The 22,105-nt window shown below is 38.4% G+C and overlaps 1 protein-coding gene across 1 annotated transcript in view; it reads left to right on the top strand.

Moving 5' to 3' along the window:
- The window catches only part of LOC139970704 (carbohydrate sulfotransferase 15-like), a 49,139-nt gene that overhangs the window by 12,263 nt on the left and 14,771 nt on the right, over positions 1-22,105 (top strand). The window contains exons 3-6 of the mRNA XM_071976608.1: positions 565-775; positions 2,948-3,046; positions 13,030-13,186; positions 17,290-17,446. Coding sequence (XP_071832709.1) covers positions 565-775; positions 2,948-3,046; positions 13,030-13,186; positions 17,290-17,446 — 624 coding nt within the window. The remainder of the gene's footprint in view (positions 1-564; positions 776-2,947; positions 3,047-13,029; positions 13,187-17,289; positions 17,447-22,105) is intronic.

The raw sequence follows: 22,105 nt of genomic DNA, 5'->3' as shown, positions 1-22,105 counted from the left end.
CTCCACTCATTCCCGTTCTCCAGTAGCATTTCTAATCAAGGTGCTCAGACAGTTTCGACCAAATAATTGCAAATTATTTTGGTCTATATATATTTGTTTACCTTATTTTTCATTCTCCTATAGCCATATGCTGCACGTAGAATGAAAACAATGTTAATCGATATTACTATACGTCGGTTTGATTTCAAAGCACATGATTAATATATACGACTTTACTGACATGTGTTTTTTACTCCTGCATTATTCCGTGTACCAGGTGTTACATGATTTGTCAACGGAGACTATCAAGTTTAATTAATTAAAAATAAGAAGATACGAAGCAGCTGTACCGAATCCTAAATGGAAACTGGTCGTGTGATGGAAATTTTATATATATATATATATATATATATATATATAGATATATATATATAGATATATATATATATATATATATATATATATATATATATATATATATATATATATATATATCCTACACAAGAACCATGGAAGGTTGCTTTTGTCGTTAAAAATTCATTTATTTCCTTTGATTCTCTCGTCTACTTTTCTACTTCTTTTCAGATTATGAATGACTATCCGTCCTCGTTTCTTGCAAACTATAAAAACCCTTGTTACAAAAAAGCATCCGATGGAAAGCTGCACTGTTTGCCATACTTCTTCCTCTTAGGAACGCCAAAGAGTGGTACCACTGACATCTGGAGTAAAATTGTCCAACACCCGGATGTTGTATGTCGAGCTAAAGAACCCCACTGGTGGACCCGTAAAAGCTACCGTAAGATATCTGATGCATTAATGAACTTGAGTACTGTCGACCCTTTGGAAGCATCCATTGAAAAACTTTCCCTTGAAATATTCATTGAAAGCATTCGTTTGAGGCATTATAGTTGAAAGTTATAGTTGATAGTTGAAAGTGCTTGCATTGAAAGCATTTATTAGAGGCATTTATTGGGAGATGAGTTGGAAGCATTTATTTGAATCATTAAAAGCAGTCATTGGAAGATTCATAGAAATATTTAGTTGGAAGCATGCATCCCCCTTTCGGTTGGCTTGTTGTAACGTATTGTACTGTTGGTCTTTTCCTTTCATGACAAGTTCACTTATAGTAGAATACCTATGTTGTATCAATCAATGAAAACTGAACAGAAACCAAAGTTAAATAGATTCCTGTCTAGGGATAACAACATCCGGTATGAGATTGTTCCCTTGCAAATACATGCACTTAAGCGCCTTCGATAAACTTAGCATTTCAATACGTAATAAAGGAAAGTTAAAAGTTTAGCTTTTTTTTTAAGGGGACGTGAACGTGCTAAATAACAAGATGTTTGCTCAGGTAGAACCGGTAGAACCAGGGAGTTGTTATGGAACAACTCCCTGGTAGAACAGTGCCGAGGTTTCTGTTAGTAAATTCGACTCTTGTCAAATCGAGGTAAATCCCCTGCAAGTGCGGACAGAGCGATGCGTTGTTCTCTTATCCAACCGGTGACCCTTGGGCTATGAAACAAGCGGCGCCTTTGAAACTTCGGATGAAATGGATCCATGCAGCGCCGCGCCGGACCGATTCCGCGAAGGTGAACCGGTAGGCCAACCCACCGCTGTCCCTCAACACTCAAGGCGTATATATTTATTGCTAAAACTGCAGGGATGCCCAGGGGAACCAAAAACATTGCAACTTAAAAAGAAACTAGGAATAATTTACGAGATAATCAACTGATAAAGACTCAAGTTCACCGTCAGCAAGATAGTTGAGATAATGACGATCAGACCTATAGGATTTCACAATTTCAACCACTTGATTATAATAAAACTATTGGCTGAAATCATTTCTTATTGATATTTCCTGAATTATAACACACATTGGTCACCGTAGTACAGGCTAATTAGAGCAGCCCGATATTAATTGCTCATCAGTACTTGTGTATTGTGTACTTTTTTTTGGTAACAGTTTTTCATTCCCTACCGGCTGACGGCAAGATCCACTGACCTTTAGTTAATTAAATATTCCGAATTTCAAGGCATTATGATGTCAACACACTTGTACAGTGCCAGCCACAGTGTACTGAGCTCACTAGAATATTCAAATACTACATACGTTTATGCGTTATATATGTTTACCAGCTTGATTTCAGAAGGTCATGGGTTACCACTCATAAATTCTTTCTCTGATTCAATCGAATATGTTTTGTGAAGGGGCACTATAGGTCTTCAACAAAACATACAGTCATCTAGGAAATGAAATCTGCTTCAAAGAATCAATGGTCTTGCTTAATTTAACACACCAAGCTCTATCCCTCAGCTTTTGCCCTCTACACTTCAAAATTGCCTTTGGCTATTTTCTCTGTGATTTATACTAGATGACTTTTGCTTTGGCTGTAAGTTGTGCAAATAATTTATACCTCTCATTCCTTAACAACAATTATTAAAGCGATGGTTGCAATTTGGCAGAGCTAATATGCTAGCTCAAAATTGGTAAAGATATGTCCCTTTATTCATACATCTATGTTTCTTTAATTCACATCGGAATACTGTTCTTTCTGGATACCGTATTGAAACATTTTGGAATAAAAATTCTATACTGTAAAATCCTTACCAGTTAATGAAATGATTGATGCCCACAAGGGAGTGCTACAAATAAGAGCTGGAAATCTCTGATCTTTTCTCACTTAATTCTTGGACAAGTTTTACTCAATTTCTCTGGATTTTTTTTGTATGGCAATGAATCGCAAAGCCAACTAGCTCTCTAATTAGTGATATTGTTTAGTGTTGCGAATTGCGCATGAACGAATGGTTGGAAACGCATTTTGCCGAAAGAGTGGGCGTATTCAAACTTAACGACCCCCCCCCCTCTCCCTCTTCACCTTTGTGGTTACGTCACAGGAAGTTACACTGTATGACCAGAGCGTACGCCCCATCAATATTTATCTCTGTGTTGTTGTTTTCTTTGCAGCTAAAGCTCCTCTTAGCGTATATGAAGCGAAGTTCATGACTGGCCCAATACAAAATAGTGTTAACAAATTCAGTGACAGAAGAAGCTCTGTGATTACAGGTAATATTTTAACTTTATGCTATAGAGTGAAAGCTATATTCTACGAAAGAAATGTAGTCAGGGATAGGGAAGCGGGGATAATATATAACTCGACCCCCTGAAAAGACTCTGGACCTTAAATATCAAGCTGTACGGAAATAGGTATGTGCTCTTTATGGTATTGACTGATTGATTTCGATTTATTCCAAACTTCAATATATCCCTGTACCAGTGTAAAAACCATGGCCACAGTAAATGTATAAATACATGATATTGAATGCCCTCAGTAATATATAAATACATGATATTGAATGCCCTCAGTAAATGTATAAATACATGATATTAAATGCCCTCAGTAATATATAAATACATGATATTGAATGCCCTCAGTAAATGTATAAATACATGATATTGAATGCCCTCAGTAAATATATAAATGCATGATATTGAATGCCCTCAGTAATATATAAATACATGATATTGAATGCCCTCAGTAATATATAAATACATGATATTGAATGCCCTCAGTAATATATAAATACATGATATTGAATGCCCTCAGTAATATATAAATACATGATATTGAATGCCCTCAGTAATATATAAATACATGATATTGAATGCCCTCAGTAATATATAAATACATGTCATTGAATGCCACAGTAATATATAAATACATGATATTGAATGCCCTCAGTAATATATAAATACATGATATTGAATGCCCTCAGTAATATATAAATACATGATATTGAATGCCCTCAGTAATATATAAATACATGATATTGAATGCCCTCAGTAATATATAAATACATGATATTGAATGCCCTCAGTAATATATAAATACATGATATTGAATGCCGTCAGTAATATATAAATACATGATATTGAATACCCTCAGTAATATATAAATACATGATATTGAATACCCTCAGTAATATATAAATATTGTTCATTAAATAGAATCATTACAGTCGTTTCATTGATTGGTTCAATCGAGTTGTCTCTACAAAACTAATGTTGTAGTAAAATGGAGATTAAAAATCAAATCATGTTAACTCATGTTGCATTGTGCTTGGAAATTCAAATGGTTAATAATATGTCAGCGTGTCCCCCCCCCCCCACACACTCTCCCCTTCGGTATTGTAAGATACAGTCACAACTAGACCTGTCCCATATTAGTGTAATAAATGTTCGCTCTCATGCACCGCGGAATATGAGCTTTTTATCGAAGTGGGATCTAATAAATCATTTTAAATATGCATTTTTGAAAGAAATATTGACAGACATGTACTTGAAATATATCACGCTACGGATGTTACCTGCACATTGTTGACTCAACCAGCGCAAGGAAAACATGTACGAATACTTAGCGACCAGTGTGTCGGCATTGTACAGCTGTACAAACTATATCTACGGGACGCCGTCTAGATTGTTATGTACAGAAAGTTGAAAATGTAATTCATGATTATCACACAACGGTTCTACTAGCGTATCTTTTCCCCCCTCTTTTTTGGTTTTTATTGCCATAGGCAGGCAAGTAACCTATGTAGTCAAGTGTGCGTTTGCGCGCGCGTGTGTGTTTCTGTATGTGTGTTTGATGTGTGGGTGTGTTCATATGAAGCTTAGATAGTAAACACGATATGTCAAGATCTATAACCCCTGCAGTTCTTATTTTTGGCATGTGACTCCCCATAATAAGTTCAAAAGGCCTATTGTTTTGGGTGGAGGTCAAATGTCATTTGGGGTCAGCGGAGGGCAAAATGTGAAAATTCTAAGAAAGCTGTATCTTCAGGATCTGAACATCAGAGGAGCTCATATATACATGATAGGATAGCCGTCTGTAGTGTAAAGTTTGTACACAATTTGGTGTAGGTCAAAGGTCAAACCCTGAACACCTTGTAAGCAAAATATCTCAAGATAGGAAGCTCCACGAGATCTCATGTGTCTTCCCTATAATGAGTACAAGATCCATAATGTTTTTGGTGGAGGTTCAGGTTATTTAAAGGCGATATCTATGAGGCGCCATGTGTGACAAAATGATATACCAAATATATTGATTATAACTCCTCATATATATTAGTTATGCCGCAATATATATAACTTACTCGTGCACCTCATATATATAGGTTATGCATAACCTATTTACATTATGAATAACATATATATCACAGTAAGTCATATATTTTGCAACTATAATCGATATATATATTGTAACGCTACTCCACGACACCTACGATCAGGGAACAGCAGGGTTTGGGGCGTCTACTATGACCCTTGTGGCCAGCTAGTATAGGAACGGAAACTTAATGGAAAACATACACAAATCAGTAGGCAGAAACATTTATATTAGGGTAATGACGGGCTTCTGTATTCAATAAGCATAGCAACCACTCAAAAAGCACATATAATCAGGGAGCAGTGCTGATCTACCTTTAACTATACGGTTTGTGTACATTATAAACACAGATAATAACAACTAGAACTCGGTTTGTGTGGGTGCAAATGCATTACAACATTCCCACAACCTAAAACAAGGCAAATACAATAAACTCTCCCTCTTGTAGCCCGTTACGACTAACGAGACTATAAAGTTAACAATTACTACACTCGAACATATCCGCTGTCATTCCGATCCAGCGTCTTAGCCCGGTCAGGCAACCATCGGGTGGAGTAGCCCCTTCCCTATGACAGTATGTACCAGCGTCTAATAGGGACGACCGGCGTCTAATAAGTATTGACCAGCGTCTAATTGCCCAAGGCCATCAACAGTATGTGTTTAACAAGGTACACACAGTAAAAACCTGGATGGAGCAAGAGTCCAAACAGAATTCAAAATACTCGTAAGTTGTAACAAACTGTCTTCTCACACGAGTGTGTATTACTGCAGGTCTTGAGTGAATGAGTCACTAATTTGTGGGGGAACTAATCAACCCATTTAAAATAAAGTAATTAATAAGAGTAAATATTCATAATCATTAGATGATAAAATACAATAAGCATAAAACTATTGTCAAGGACAATGAGGCCAACATACCGTCTAGATACATAATCAACAATAATAATTATAGCATATAAAGTGTAACTTCTCAAGGTCACAGGGTCTAGCATGCCAAAGAGCCTATGAGGTGAACAGGAATTAAATTACTAATGGTCATAAACAAAGGGGCGTGTGCACCTACCGCATGATAACATATAACATAGTAACATTCAAATAAGTGTCAACTCAGCAAAGGTAAAATAATTCCAACTAGCAATTATAACCAATATGACCAATCTAACATATTAAGTAATTTAGCCTAAATCACCTCACAGTCCCGTTAACATGGTGAAGGATTAAATAATATGCTAACCCCTCTTGAGTTTGCATATTGCCAAGGACGTTACCATAGTAACCGGCAACAATTAATAGTAATAGTCATGTACAATAAAAGTGAAATATATATGTTAGGGGTGGCTGGTAATAATTAAATAAGCAAGAACATTTCTAGTATTCTAGTGACAACACAGTCCTCTTATTGTGGTAAGCAAAACCCATAATTACCCTCACATGAATGCATCACTCTAGGATTATAGGGGCAATGCTTACATATAAATAGCAAAGAAATAAACTTGTGTAAATAACCACAGTCACAGCTGTTACCATGGTAACAAGGTGAATCAGGTAGACAACACCCATGGAGATACATAGGACGCATAAGTTAGCACATTTAACGAGCATTACTACTAGCATATAACCACATTGGAAGTATGGTCAAGGTAGATAATATAAATTAACAGTTCGGGAGGAACTGAAAACATGTAAATAACATCTATGATATACAAGTAAATATATCACTTCACAAGTAAATGCATATTGGGCCTGCTCAAGCCCTAGGCTAACAACAGGTAAAGTATCCGACTGCCATGTCTTAAAACTAATAATCTTGGGATGATTACTATCAAAATAAGTAATGAGAAAGCAACATGCAATCTGGGTAGGCACAATCCCTTTAACACAGCTGTTAAAATAGTTGCAAATGACAACAATTACTATGAGAGGATTCTTGGGAGAAATCCTCAATAGTTAACATGGCAATCAAATAAATTACAATAGTACATATATGCTAGGGAAGCAACTTAACAATTATAGAAATAGAATTCTTACCTGGATGGAGCAAGAGTCCAAACAGAATTCAAAATACTCGTAAGTTGTAACAAACTGTCTTCTCACACGAGTGTGTATTACTGCAGGTCTTGAGTGAATGAGTGATCAACCCCTGGCTCATAGGGTATTTAAACCCATCCAGTCCATGTGACCGAAGCAAAGGGAGGCTTGTCCCTAACCAGCCCTGCCACATCAATACACACAGCTGACAGATTTATCTACGCGCACTTCCCCAACACAGACATTGTCATGTAATTATCAGGAGGCAATTAATAGGGTACCAGTTAGCACCAAAGGTGATTAGCCCTATTCAAACTGGTGGGAACTCCGAAATATACAAACTCCCAGCCCTGAGCGGGTGAAACAATTGCTAAGAGATACATACAAGGGTAATAAATTATGTCAAGTGGTGATCCCTAAATGGGGGTATAAGTGGACAAGCTGTCCCTCAATTAATCAGATGTAGGAGACCTGGGAGGAAGAAGGTTGTCGAAATAGGGCATAACTTTCCAGTTCAAGTCATGAACTCAAGGGGGCTTAAAGCAATAGGAGAGCATAGGGTGAAAGTAGTAGCTTGCTACAATATAATATAGGTCCGTACGGCTTTCCGTATAATTTTGTCACACTCGTATAATTTTGTCACACTCGGCGAGCTCATATATATATAGGTTATAGACACGTGAGCAGCACGCGAATGGGCGGTGCCATGTTAGACACTTGTGAAACGTGGGCGGGGCGTATGCAAATTCGGCAAAGCGCGGCAAAGTAGCTGGACGAATATGCCATTTACACACTGTATTATATAATACTATTACTAGCCTAAGTAGTAAAACTAAAGTTACACCTATAGGTCATCGCCATGTCTAATTTGAGTGAACACGATTTTTCGTCTCTGGTAGAAAGGTTGGCAGATCCCGTCGCAAGACAAGTTATGCAAGTGGTTGGGGAAAGGCAGGCCAACAGGTAATAAATGCATGTTTGAGGCATAGGCCTAGCTATATAAATTGCCATCCATCAATACAATACGACCAGCACTTTCAAGTTTCTCTCGAGGACACTGGAACCGGTAAGCGTCGTCGTTGTCTTCGTGCTCTCTACCTGACGATATTTGTGCCCGTACATTTTCTAAAGCTAAGAGAAGCTGATGTAAACCAGTAACATTGGATGTTTGATCTCCTGGATCTCTGAATGGATCTGTCAAATGTATGCCTGAGCATAGGCGTACGAGGCGGGGGGGGGGGGCAGACTGCCCCCCAATTTTTTTTTCTCCAGAGGACAGAAATTCGGGCAAAAGTCCTGAAAACTTCGGGCAGCCTAAGAGGAGAAAAATAAATTTATATATGTATATATAAATATGCAGTAGCTTGACCGAATCTTTTTCAAATTTTTGCCCGACAATTCTGTGGAGAGCGTTTTATGTTATTTGTTTTGTGACATTAATATGAATATAGGCCTAATGATTTTCTTTATTTAGCATCATGTTGCCCGAATATTTCCGTGTAACACCACCGTAAGCGCAGCTCATCTGGGCTACCACGCTTTTTGCACTATCAAAAAATTATCTAACTATAGTCAACTGTATCAAGGGCATAGGAACCGGGGGGGGGGGCTGGGGGCGCCAGCCCCCCCGGTGAAAAATATGGGGGGCGGAAGTATCATTCCGCAGCCCCCCGCTCCGCAAGTCAACAAAACCCCTTTTTCATTTCCAAATGAGAAAAAAAATCTCATTTGGAGCACCAAATTGCATCTAAGGCCAGGTGAAAATGCAAAATTATTTACAAAATGGAGTGGGATGTTGAAGTGTGCTATATTGCACCAAATTGCATCTGAGGCCACCTGGAAATGCAAAAAAATCCAAAGGGGAGGGGCACACCCCCTCCCCTTAGACCCCTCCCCCAGGCCGGCCATCAATCTTCAGCCCCCACTCAAAATTACCTTCCTACGCCACTGAACTGTATACCAGGACATCCCCGACATGAGTGTATATAAGAAACGTATTCTTGTTCAAGAATGGTGGGGGGGGGGGGGAGTGCCTACAAGCCAAGAAGTACAGGTTTATCGTATTCTTTGTTATTTTTTATACTTCTTTTTGTGAGACAAATTGCAGTCTCGCCCGACACAGCGACATTATCCCGCCTACGTTTCGTTAAACAATGAATGTTTTTTTTCTGGAGGTAGCTGAGTACTGTGTTAAAATAATAAATACGGTAACTAAATAGGAGCCTAAAAAATATACTGTCCTATTTTTCCCCTTCAAAGTGATGATACCATTTTTTCTTCTTCTAATTTACCAAATGTTTGGGGAAGTGTAAATTTCTTAAACGTGAGATTATAAAATAAAGAATGTTTAGATGCAACTTGCAAGGCCTCAGAAGGGCCATTTCCTGCAATCTGAGAGGCATTATTGGCCAAAAAAATTCTTGTACGCTACGCGCCAACCGTTGGTGGCGCTCCGCTTAGATAGTGTCACGGGAACTTTCGGGCACAAAAGTTTCTCCCCCCCCCCCCAAGTGTAATGGTCCCGTACGCCTATGTGCCTGAGCGAAGTCCTTGGAGCCGGGAAAGTACATCCAGCGAAACCTGAACAAAATTGATGGCAGCGTCAACCCGCCCTTGAAGGATAAATGCTCTGTGGTCGTCTGAAGTATGATGTAACGAAATTGCTTCGCTAAATATGTTAGAAATGGATGAAAACGCGGTGACAAAACCAGGTACATCCATTTCTTTGAAAGTGCAGGCATGCACATATATGCACGCACCTAGTAGTATAGTATAGGTATAGTACGTCTGCACGCACCAACGTTGCCTAATTGTAATACTTGCACACTGTTGTTGTTCATGCTATACAGCGCTGGTATTTGCATACGCCCCGCCCACGTATCACAAGTGTCTAACATGGCACCTCCCATTCGCGTGCTGCTCGCTCGTATATAACCTATATATAATATGAGCTCGCCGAGTGTGACAAAATTATACGAGTGTGACAAAATAATACTTAAAGCCGTACGGACCTATATTATATATATATCGATTATAATAGCAAAAGATATGACTTACTGTGATATATATGTTATGCATAATGAAAATAGATTATGCATAACCTATATATATGAGGTGCACGAGTAAGTTATATATATTGCGGCATAACTAATATATATGAGGAGTTGTAATCAATATATTTGGTATATCATTTTGTCACACATGGCGCCTCATAGATATCGCTCATAGACTTTATTTTCAGGGCGCTGGCATTACCGAGGTTTCAGGGAGGTTTACTGGGACCCCGATTAATCGCGTGACCTCGGTGGCAAATTTAGATCAGTGAATAGCACAGGCAATCGTGTGCGTAACAAACCCGTACCCATGGACACATAATGTTATAACATAGCATTTCAATTTACTGTACTGTTTACCGCATAGGATATTCGACCTCGATAGTTTGCTGTTTGCGTGCCTTTTGAGTACGAATACTGTCCGCTTTTCGTCCAAATACATTCGATTAGCATTATGTTACTGTACTATTCGATACAGCATACATCATGCATGCTTTCCTAATGAGTGAATCAACTACGAAACCAGGGCACTCGAACAGTTCGGACTTCGACTGCTGACCATGTAGGCCTGAAAATAGTCAAACTAAATGCCTATACTGCGTAACCTATACTGTACAGCCCACTGACGTTACAAGTTCTGAACGTAAAAACAAACCACAGAGTTTTGTATCACACTACACACATACCAAAACGCGGCGTAATGATTTACCGCATACTACCATGTTTTTACTTCCATGATACTACTGACACTACCACAGACAAGAAGCTATGCAGGAATTTCGTCAAAGTCACCGCTCTAGTAACCCAAACCCGTTTTTTGCTTACTAGCCGTAAATACGGGATTGCTAATAGAAATTACGAGACAACAGAGACGAACCAGTGGAGGGCAGTATTAATATTATTTTTTGAATCGGGTGGTGTGAAGGACCATGGAGGTACAGAATTTACGAGCGATCCCACCTTTAAGGTCAGCAGTTGCCAAAATGTGAAAACTATATGTATCTCGCAAAGACCAATGTGATCAAGGCTCATATGTGCATGGTAGATTACTCTTATGCAGGTCAAACGTCATATGAGGTGAACGGAGATGAAAACCTGATAACATTGTGATAACTGAAAAATGGAATATTGACAGTCATATTTTAGACCAAGGTTCTAAGGGTTCACTGTGTTAACTATTATTGGAACCTTTGGAAAATCATCTTCACCATGTGTGCTGCACCTGCCTATAGTGTTGGCAACTGTTATCACTTGGTATTGGGAAAAATGCGTAGAAGGTCATTCAAAGTTGCCTAAAAATGACTCAAACTTTCTTCTGACTTTAGGGACATCCTATAATGATCTGTCTTGGTTTCAGCCCTCCAGTGTTTGAAAGGAAACAGTGTATAGTAAATAACATGCATATGAAATTTAGACTTAATTGTACTTGTAAACATCTACTTTCAGTAGTATTTCAAACCTTACTTTCAGTAGTATTTCAAACCTTACTTTCAGTAGTATTTCTCTCTCACCATACCATATCACTGTACATAACCAGTTGTATAGTGTCATTGCTAATTTCAGCTCACGAAGAGGTCAAATATTATCTGCAAAGAACCGTTAAAATGTGACTTCCTTCTAACCATTAAATACAGGCAGAGAGCTGACGCCAGTTTATTAATTGTCACCACTTGACCTATCAACAGCAGGTCAACCATTACCTGATGTAGTGACAGAAAATGTTACCATATTTTCTTACTGGTAGAAATGGATGTCAATTCTTGTGGCAGACTTCATGTATATAGCTAATTATGACAAACTTGACAAAACTGCTATGATCTCCATAAGGGAGTAAACTCGTTACTGTAGAGCAATTGGATCACTGATAATGATCTTGCTAACAGTTTTGTGTTTATAATCCTTCACCTAGAGATGATTTAGAAGTAAGTTTGAAGCGTTAGTTCCCAAGTAGCAGTTCCCTAATATAACGTTCTGCAATACATATTTATATATAGAACATACCAGAATAAGTACACTATTTGAAAGCTTGGTCTGCATATACTGCCAAGGCAAGTAACCACTGGGAGGGTCTGCACTCTGGTTCTGCATATACTGCCAAGGCAAGTAACCACTGGGAGGGTCTGCACTCTGGTTCTGCATATACTGTCAAGGCAAGTAACCACTGGGAGGGTCTGCACTCTGGTTCTGCATATACTGTCAAGGCAAGTAACCACTGGGAGGGTCTGCACTCTGGTTCTGCATATACTGTCAAGGCAAGTAACCACTGGGAGGGTCTTCATTCTGGTTCTGCATATACTGCCAAGGCAAGTAACCACTGGGAGGGTCTGCACTCTGGTTCTGCATATACTGCCAAGGCAAGTAACCACTGGGAGGGTCTGCACTCTGGTTCTGCATATACTGTCAAGGCAAGTAACCACTGGGAGGGTCTGCACTCTGGTTCTGCATATACTGTCAAGGCAAGTAACCACTGGGAGGGTCTGCACTCTGGTTCTGCATATACTGTCAAGGCAAGTAACCACTGGGAGGGTCTGCACTCTGGTTCTGCATATACTGTCAAGGCAAGTAACCACTGGGAGGGTCTGCACTCTGGTTCTGCATATACTGCCAAGGCATGTAAGCACTGTGAGGGTCTTCACTCTGGTGCTGCATATACTGTCAAGGCAAGTAACCACTGGGAGGGTCTTCACTCTGGTTCTGCATATACTGTCAAGGCAAGTAACCACTGGGAGGGTCTTCACTCTGGTTTTATCTTGCTTTCAAACAGGAGACGGTTTTCACTCTGGTTTTATCTTGCTTTCAAACAGGAGACGGTTCGGCGTCCACGTTTTGGGACAACAACCACTGGGAAAGTTTTTTTCCCGATGAAATAAAAAATGGGCCTCCTTATATCATCGCTGATCTTATACATACTATACTACCAGATGCCAAGTTACTCGTGTCTTTCAGAAACCCCACCGACAGGTAAAGGATACCTATCAGATTTAATCTATCTAACTAATATTTTGTCAAAAGGGCATCAGGAGCAATAAATATATGACGCTTTTCAAAATATGTTGTGCTCATTTATTTATATGGAGTGCGCAAGGTAGAAGGGTGAGGGTCGTATCATGACCCCTAGCTCCATTATTATTATTATTATTATTATTATTATTATTATTATTATTGTTATTACACCGGTGCTTATATAGGGCAAAATACCGGGTTCAATGCGCTTAACAAAACATATCAAATCGTCCCCGTTCTGGCGTAGTGACGTATGTTCAAAATGTGAGTTTTGAGAAAACGCGCTTTAAACATTTTCACATTTTGACTTTAGTATAGCGTAATTAAAAAAGGATCTTTTGTACCGAAAGTTGTCAATATTTTAAATATAACAAATAGAACTTTGAGTTCTCATATTTGTTGCTGATCGAAAAATTTCTTACAAAGTAGTAATTTTAGTGTAAACATATTCGTCGTTATGTCATGTCATTTTCAGTTAATTTTAGATATTCGCCACACATTCGTCACTATGCTAGAACTAAATTTTGAAGTTTCGTCCTGTCACAGACTTGTATTCGTCACTTTTTTGTGTAGTAGCTAGGGTACACCGTGAATGTTCACTGTCACATGGGGAGAGGACGGGGAAGGGGTATGATGAAATTTGAACACATGCAGTTGCAAAAATAATAGTTCCAGTGGCGTAATCTGTTAATTCGGAACTCTTATAAAGCTTACAGACTACGGAAAATTCTTCATTTTCAAGTTAGTGTATTACGTGAAATGTCTCTGACAATAGTTTCTAAGTATCTTTCAAACGCTTTGGGAAGCTTTTCCACTTTTCCATAGTATGTTGCTCCTTCTTTATATTTCCTTCCAGTATACATATAACAAAATTCTTACGCTCACAGGCACATCCATAATATCCAACCCAACCTCGTGTGAATCCTCAGATTTAAAGAAGGAAACAACTGTGCAATTGTTAAAGTGTTTCCAAGTTGTTCTGTAGTATGTTGTTCCTTCTTTTGATTTCCTTCCAGTATACATATAAAATTTATAGAGAGGAGTCATATAATACCTCAACAAGAAGAATAACTCATATAAAAGGTTTTATTTTAAGATGATAGGATACCGAACAGTCCAAGAATAACTAATATAAAAGGGAGAAAATGTCAAGATGATAGGATATCATATAAAATACATCTACACATACAAAAGTAAATCCATAAATCGATATAACAAACAAACTATAACAAACATTCTAAGTGCTCGAATGGAATGTATAAAGCAGCACGGTAAATAAATGAGTTTCTGTAAACTTACGTTCGGTATTTTGTGGGGATTCCTTAGATTTCTGCTCGATTTGTGCAGGAGAGTTTTATTACAGTATACAAAGGGTGCTTCTGATCACCGTAAATCCTATTAGCCATTCTTGTAAACTCAGGTCTTGCAGCAGCATTTACTTTTTCAAAAAGTATATGGCAATCTAAATTAAATATAGCCGATGTGTATTTAGGACATAGGCGTAGGAGCCTCATTTGATTTGGGGGGGGGGGGGTGGCTGTAACGACTTGCCCGAAAAATATAATCAAATTTTTTTCGCGCGTTCCGCGCGCGTTCCACATGTTAAGGTGCATATCATATACCGGTACGCATTCATCAGTTATTACATCACCTGCCAATAACAAAAAATCATTTTCCTTCTTATTACCCTTCCATATTTGTCATAATTATTGGGGAAGTCTTTACAACAATCATGTTAATATTAATAATAATATAAGTTTAACCATTGAAAAACACATTGCAAATTCTTCTTCTTTCAGTAGGTGCCAGTGGCGGAGCTAGGGGTATTGGTCAGGGGGGAGAGAATAGTCTGTAGGGGTGCTTTCGACACTATCTAAGCGGAGCGCCACCATAGGTTGGCGCGGAGCGTACAGAAATTTTTTGAGTAAAGATACTCCCTAGATCGCCGGAAATGACCCTTTCCGGGCCTTGCTAATTTGCAGACAAACAAAGAATAAATAGGTGTCACCACCATTTGTCAGAAAATTGCACCAACAAAATGTGACAAATGTCAATAGGTATTTGAGAGCGCAATAAAAAGTCAATACTCGCGAATAAGTAAAAAGTGGTAAAAAGCTGAAAAGGGCGCCAGCAGTCCATTTGAGTCTGTCAGGGGGGGGGGCATCCGCCCCCTCTGACTGTATGGACGCTCCGCCACTGGTAGGTGCCCCAAAAATTCTCAGCATATTGCCCAAATTTTCACCCAAAAAAATTGAAAAACACACTGCAAATTATTATTCTTTCAGTAGGTGCCCGAAAAAATTCTCAGCATATATTGCCCGAATTTTCACCAAAAAATTGAAAAACACATTGCAAATCATTATTCTTTCAGTAGAGGGCTGAGGGTGTATCAGTTAGGTGATGTTCATTTGGTTTGTATGTCCATATTCTGACATTTTTCCAAAAGGTCTGGTATAACTTCCCCTATGATCCTGAACTTCTTAGCCTGTGGAAGAAAAGTTTCATGTACAAGTATGTGAACTTCAAATATGTCACTAGGTATTACTAAGCCAGATAAAGGTAGTTTTGAGTTAGGCTAGAGTAATGCTCGTGATGAGCAAAGCCGCCAATAGCTAAGAGAAACCGTACTTCTTTAAGGAGATGTTACACTTTTAACGTTTCTTTAAATATGAAATTGAAGAACGGAGGAAGTCTCAAGTGGAAATTAGCTGGCGTTTGCATGTTTAAATTTGTCGTAATACTGGTATTTGTTTATTGAACTGTTTACATTCACATTGAAAAGGAGACAGGAAACAAATATATTACATTATATCGTCCCCCCCCCCCCCCATCATCCCTAGTGGCACAATGACATTACACATTGGCAAAAAATAGCTACATGCCACGACTTTTCAAACCAATTTACTCCCGTACCGAGCAAGATAATGGACTTATATATTTTAGGGAAAAGTTCATCACAAGGATCTTGGTGATATACGTTCATTGTGATGGTTTGGGGTTCCTTCCCTTCAATCCTGAGGTATGGTTAGGCTAACTCCGAGAATGGCTTAAATTAGTTAACCTTGGTCTAGGTTTTGTAGTCTTCGCGGTCACAATTAAAATTTGAGTGATTTATTCATAATTTTTATACGAGTTACACCCATTGTCATCAATGTCCGTCAGTGACTTACACCACCTGTTTCCTCATTGACACACATCTCTAATTAAATGTACCGACACCTTTACACCGATTCAGTAGAGATAAATAGCGTTACTCCAGTCTACTGTCACTAGCTACTCGCGCAACAGATACAAGAATCGAATGTACTGCAATCATAACACTATAGGCTACTATTCAGGTATATTATTGTCGACCCACTGGCCATTCTGTTTTCATGAGTTATGCTATCGTGTATGAAATGTTGCATTAAGCAATTAAAGGTTGAAATAATAAAAATATTACCTTCCCATAATCCTGGGTGTTTTCAAATGGCAGTTAGATGTATGGACCTTAGACAAATTGTGTTACTGAGTGGTTGTACTGATGACTAATGTATTCGTCAGTATGTAAAAACGAGAGTGGGCCTTAGGTGGACATGCATCAGAAATGAGTCAGAAAAAAAGAAAAAAATAGACAGTTTTAAAACTTCTAACCCGGCTCAACCGATTCTTCACCCTCGAAATAGGTAAGAACAATATTTAACTCAATTTCGCCAAAAGTGCACATTCGCCACTACGCGAAAACGGGGACGAAATATATGAAATATAAAATACAAAAAATACAATTGAATACACTTAACCATAGGTTTGTTTGAAATAAAACGTCTTTAACCCTGACTTGAAAGTGCTGATAGAGGTAAGGCTTCGTATTTATGATGGTAACTTGTTCCACAACAACGGTACGACATGGCTAAAATCTTGCTCCCCGACTCGCTTCTTTGATCTACGAGGATTTTCGGTGGAATAATTAGACCGCACAATTTCATGAATATTCACATGTTTGGCTTACCACACTATGAATATGTTTGGGCATCGGAACCACTAAACGTTTTCGTTTTCTGTTTTTTCTTCTTGTTCAACAGATTGTATTCCGACTATCTATACTTTCACAGGTCGTCAAAAGTTTCGGCCGAAGACTTTCATCGCCGAGTTAAGGCATCACTTGAAAGCTTTACAAAATGCCGGACCGTAAACTCATTGAGAGCTTGTGCATATAAAAAATTTACTGATCAAGCTGTGGTAAGAACTCTCAATACTCTGTTTTAACATTATCTGTATCGGATCTGAGATTTCGTGTTTTTTTCCTGTTATTTTCGCTGTTTTCCGCTACACTATTCTTTTGAAGTATGGAAGTATTCATTAATTCATGTTACATTTCATGGGGTTATGGGAAAACGATGTACATTACTCGTTATCCCATATTTGCCATGCCCCCTAATTGACCCAGGGACCCGGGGTTGTAGTCCCACCTGACCGCCCCTTCTCTTCGGCTTTGCGAGAATGAACGCCAAAGGAGTAAGCAAAAGGCAAAGCAGAACCTTACCACCCATGGAGAGACGTGAGTCGTGTTCAACCATGAATTACTGACCGTCAACAAGTAAATTCAGTGATCCTCGGCTGCTCCAGTCATACCCCCACACCACCACCCCCGCCCCTACCCCCCCCCCCCCCGCTCGCCCCACCTGCACTCAATTGCCTCCCAATATTGCCAAATGTACGGAATGCCAAGTAGTACCGTGGGCTTGCCCAGACTATGAGCACCCAGGCCAGACCAGTAAACAATATCCTTCAAGCTGGTGCAAGGCCCTAAATTTACACAGCAATTGATATAAGAAGTGGAGTATAAATAGGTAAACTATAACGATGCACCATTGGCGTGACAAACGGTTACTAAGCTAGGCTATAATAAAAGTATACAAGATGCATGCATGCCTATAAATTTACAACACAGGACAATATAATATAGATGTCTTATCTGCATGGCAACAAGTAAGAGATCAGTTTCAGTTTATCAGTTTATTTATTTCCAGTATAAATATAAATATTTATAAAAAAGGACATCAAAAATTCAAAAAGTACATCACGAAAATTGAAGATGAATTAGTAAAAAAGTTCATTTTAACATAAAATTAAAATAGGAATATAAGTATAGAAAATTAAATATTTGAACACATTTACTGAATATTAAAATTACAATAAAGGTTTTAACTTTGCCATTTTGAATACATATATAGCATTTTTGGTAGTATCATTTACCTTCGCGCTATCAAAGTTTCAAAGTCAAGTTAAAACATTTTGGCACAATATTTTAAAATGGTTATAATTCTTTGCTTGTCTTTGGCCAGTAAGAAGTGATACCAAGCAGGAACAGCGTAAACAAGATGTGGCAATATATTGGCAGTAAAAACCTTATCCATTACCTCTCTTTTGAAATACGGAGCAATATAAATTAAAGTTGAAACAATAAAACAAACTCTCTTTAAAATTCTGGAAATATGAATTGTAAAATTAAATTTATCATCTATGCCAAGTCCTAGATGTACAGTTTTGGATGTGCGCTCTACTTCTGTTTCATGAATTACAATTTTTGTCATCTTTGATGTAAGGAGACCTTCATTCTTTATATTGACATTAGCAAATACCATTTCTTTTGATTTCTTCGAATTTAGTAACAATTTTTTTTTCTGTCACATAGTTCAACTGTACTTGAAACAAATTTTTGATAATTGAATAGGTCACTCATAGTATGTGTATGTTTTGTTATATTACATGATATAGCAGTATCGTCTGCATATTTAATAACATTACAATTTGAGCTAGAACGTATTTCGTCTGTATATATATAGTAAATAAGAGTGCAGATAAAGGGCCTCCTTATGGAACGCCAACATTAATATCTGATGGTTCAGATAATCCATTGGTTTGCCTTGACCAACCTTTGTATATCCAGTGTATCAACCATTGCTCGATATAGTGAACTTACAAAGGTCATGTATTAAGTAATTTAGGGAGAACGGTGTTAAAAGCACTTGAGAAATCTAGAGTTAAGACCTATACTATATAGAGAGAGATACTATAGTCAGAGAAAGAGAGATTGCTACCGCATGGCATCAATTTGTATACTAGGTCACTGTAAGGTCAACCTGATTAGCATAAACCATGCCAAAGTCCAGATGTGGGTGGGGGGGTGCCCAAAAGTACTAGACACTAAACACAGTGTATGGTTTGTGTCACTACAGGAAGCTCTCCCATACATTGCAAGCAATATACCCAAGAATAAGCAAAAAAAACAGAAGAAGTTAGAAGCAACGATCATGGGAGGTAAAACCCAATACCCCTGTAAATTCACAATGAACGTGCCTACCTGAACGAGTCTTTCGCCCAGGGGGAAGGGAAGGGGTGTGTAGGTTGACCAGAACACTACCAGTGGATTCTTTAACAAGAGCCCCTGTACCAGTAAATATATTAACCTATATTTGATGTATCGATTCACTTTATTAAGTACACTGAGGACCTTGTTTGCTTAAAATTAAACTAAATTCGCTCAATTGCAATTTGGCAAGGAATCGAAAAGCCTCTTGGATATCTGACTGTATTCGTACTGGTAGGCCTATATCATGAAGTAATATTGCCGCGGAACACACCGCACATCGGCGGATACCTAAATCTAGACCGAATACGTCAATAAGGAGATGCCCCCCCCCCCAAAAAAAAAAAAAAAAAAAAAAAAAAAACCGGAGTTACCGTAACCCTTACACCATTATCGTGCAAACCTAAGCAATTACTCGGTTTTACCGTATAATGATGACCCGTTAAAGTGCAGTAGTGGTGTTCTGTGGTCCACGGAACTCATCATTTCGAACTATGTTAGCAGCACCTGGGTCATGTCACATGACCCTCCATGGTTGATATACGTTTCCCTAAAAAGGAAAGAAAACGTACCAACCACGGAGGGTCATTTCACGTGCTCCCTTGTGGCATTTAACTTTTATAATACGTTACTCCTTGAATGTATATTCCATAAACAACTGATGCCATGACCTCACAGCTAGGACATTCCTGGAGAAGCTATGCGAACAACGGAATCTAGCTAAGTGGTAATTTTTGGTTCCTTGCTTTTTGCAAAGCAAGGAACCTATGCGTTCAACTTGGCGTGTGTGTGTGTGTGCGTTTGTTTTGTATTCTGACCGAGTACTTGAACAAAAGAATTCCAGGTCCTCGGTTGTGATTTCTAAAGAATCACCACGTCCTCGAAAGAATTCTATTGTTATGGGGTATTGTTAGGGTTAGGGTACGTGGATTTGAACAATGGAAAATACAATGGGGTCCTCGGTCTGAATGTAATACAAACATGTGTGTGTGTGTGTGTGTGTGTGTGTATGTGACGCTTGGCTTGTGTACACGATATCTCAATAAGGAAATGATGTATCATGATCAAACTTGTTGGGTGGATAGCCCATAGTAAGAGGAAGATCCCTATTTTTTTTGGTGCCCGCAAAGGTCACCAAAGGTCAGTTAGATGCCAAAAACCAATATATTAAAAACAGCAATAACTCCCATTGACAGGGTCCCACATGATTGATATTTTGGGAGTAGTTGTGAATGGGGTAAGGGATCGTTTTCAAACATAACGGTAATGTGATCCAAGGTCAACAAAGGTCAAATAATGATAAAAAACTAGTATTTTTGCGATAACTTGAGAACGAAATGTCCGTTAGAGTTGGGAGTTGCTTCAGTGTTATCCAATTGTCGACCCGCATCTGGGTGACCCTTGACCTCAATTTGACCTCTGGTGACCTTTACGTATTTTTGGGGATTTTTACAGTTTTGATGCTATTTTCAGATGTCAAAGGTACCTTCTGATCATAAATGTCAATAGGTTGACCCCGTGTGACCTTTATGTGCGAAGATATATGGGGTCAAAGTTTTTCGGTCGGAGTTAGGATGGCTGTACAGACTTGTCGTTTTGTTTTTTGGAATCAGGAGATTAAACTACATCTGAAACCAAGGTCAAAAGGTCAAAGGTCAAATTAGAAAAAATGTGCTTATTTTGGGAGGAAACGAGCAAAAAAGAAAATGTTAGGTTTTGATGCTAGATTTGGATATCAAAGGTACCTTCCGATCAAAAATGTCAATTGGTTGACCTTCGTGTGACCTTCGTGTGCAAAGTTATACGAGGTCAAAGTTAATTTTCAGACATTTAATGCAACAACTCCCAGTTCCAAGGTGTGACATGCTTGATATTTTTGGACAAGTTGCAATTGGTATAGGGGAATATTTTCAAACTTAACGGTCATGTGATCCGAGGTCACCAAAGGTCAATTAATGTTAAAAAACTAGTATTTTGGGGGTAGAAAATGGGCAAAGAAAAAAATGTTTGAATTTGTATAGTTTGATTCTCTATTTAGGTCTCATCAATCAAAAATGTCAATAAGTTGACCCAAGGTGACCTTTGTGTGTTAAGTTATATGAGGTGAAAGTTAATTTTCAAACATTTAGTGTAATAACTCCCAGTGCCAAGGTGTTGCACAGTTGATATTTTGAGACAAGTTGCAAATGGTATAGGGGAATATTTTCAAACTTAACGGTCATGTGATCCGAGGTCACCAAAGGTCAATTAATGATAAAAAACTAATATTTTTGCGATAACTTGAGAACAAATTGTCTGTTAGGGTTGGGAGTTGCTTCAATGTAATCCAATTGTCGACCCGCATCTGGGTGACCCTTGACCTCAATTTGACCTTTGGTGACCTTTTCGTGTTTTGTGGATTTTTACAGTTTCGATGCTATTTTCAGATGTTAAAGGTACCTTCTGATCATAAATGTCAATGGGTTGACCCCCGTGTGACCTTCGTGTGCGAAGTTATATGAGGTCAAAGTTAATTTTCAGACATTTAA

The sequence above is a fragment of the Apostichopus japonicus genome, chromosome 8 (assembly GCF_037975245.1).
Source record: "Apostichopus japonicus isolate 1M-3 chromosome 8, ASM3797524v1, whole genome shotgun sequence".
NCBI classification, from domain to species: domain Eukaryota; kingdom Metazoa; phylum Echinodermata; class Holothuroidea; order Aspidochirotida; family Stichopodidae; genus Apostichopus; species Apostichopus japonicus.
The sequence above is the reverse complement of the archived record's forward strand: the minus strand, read 5'-3'. Positions and strand labels throughout refer to the sequence as shown.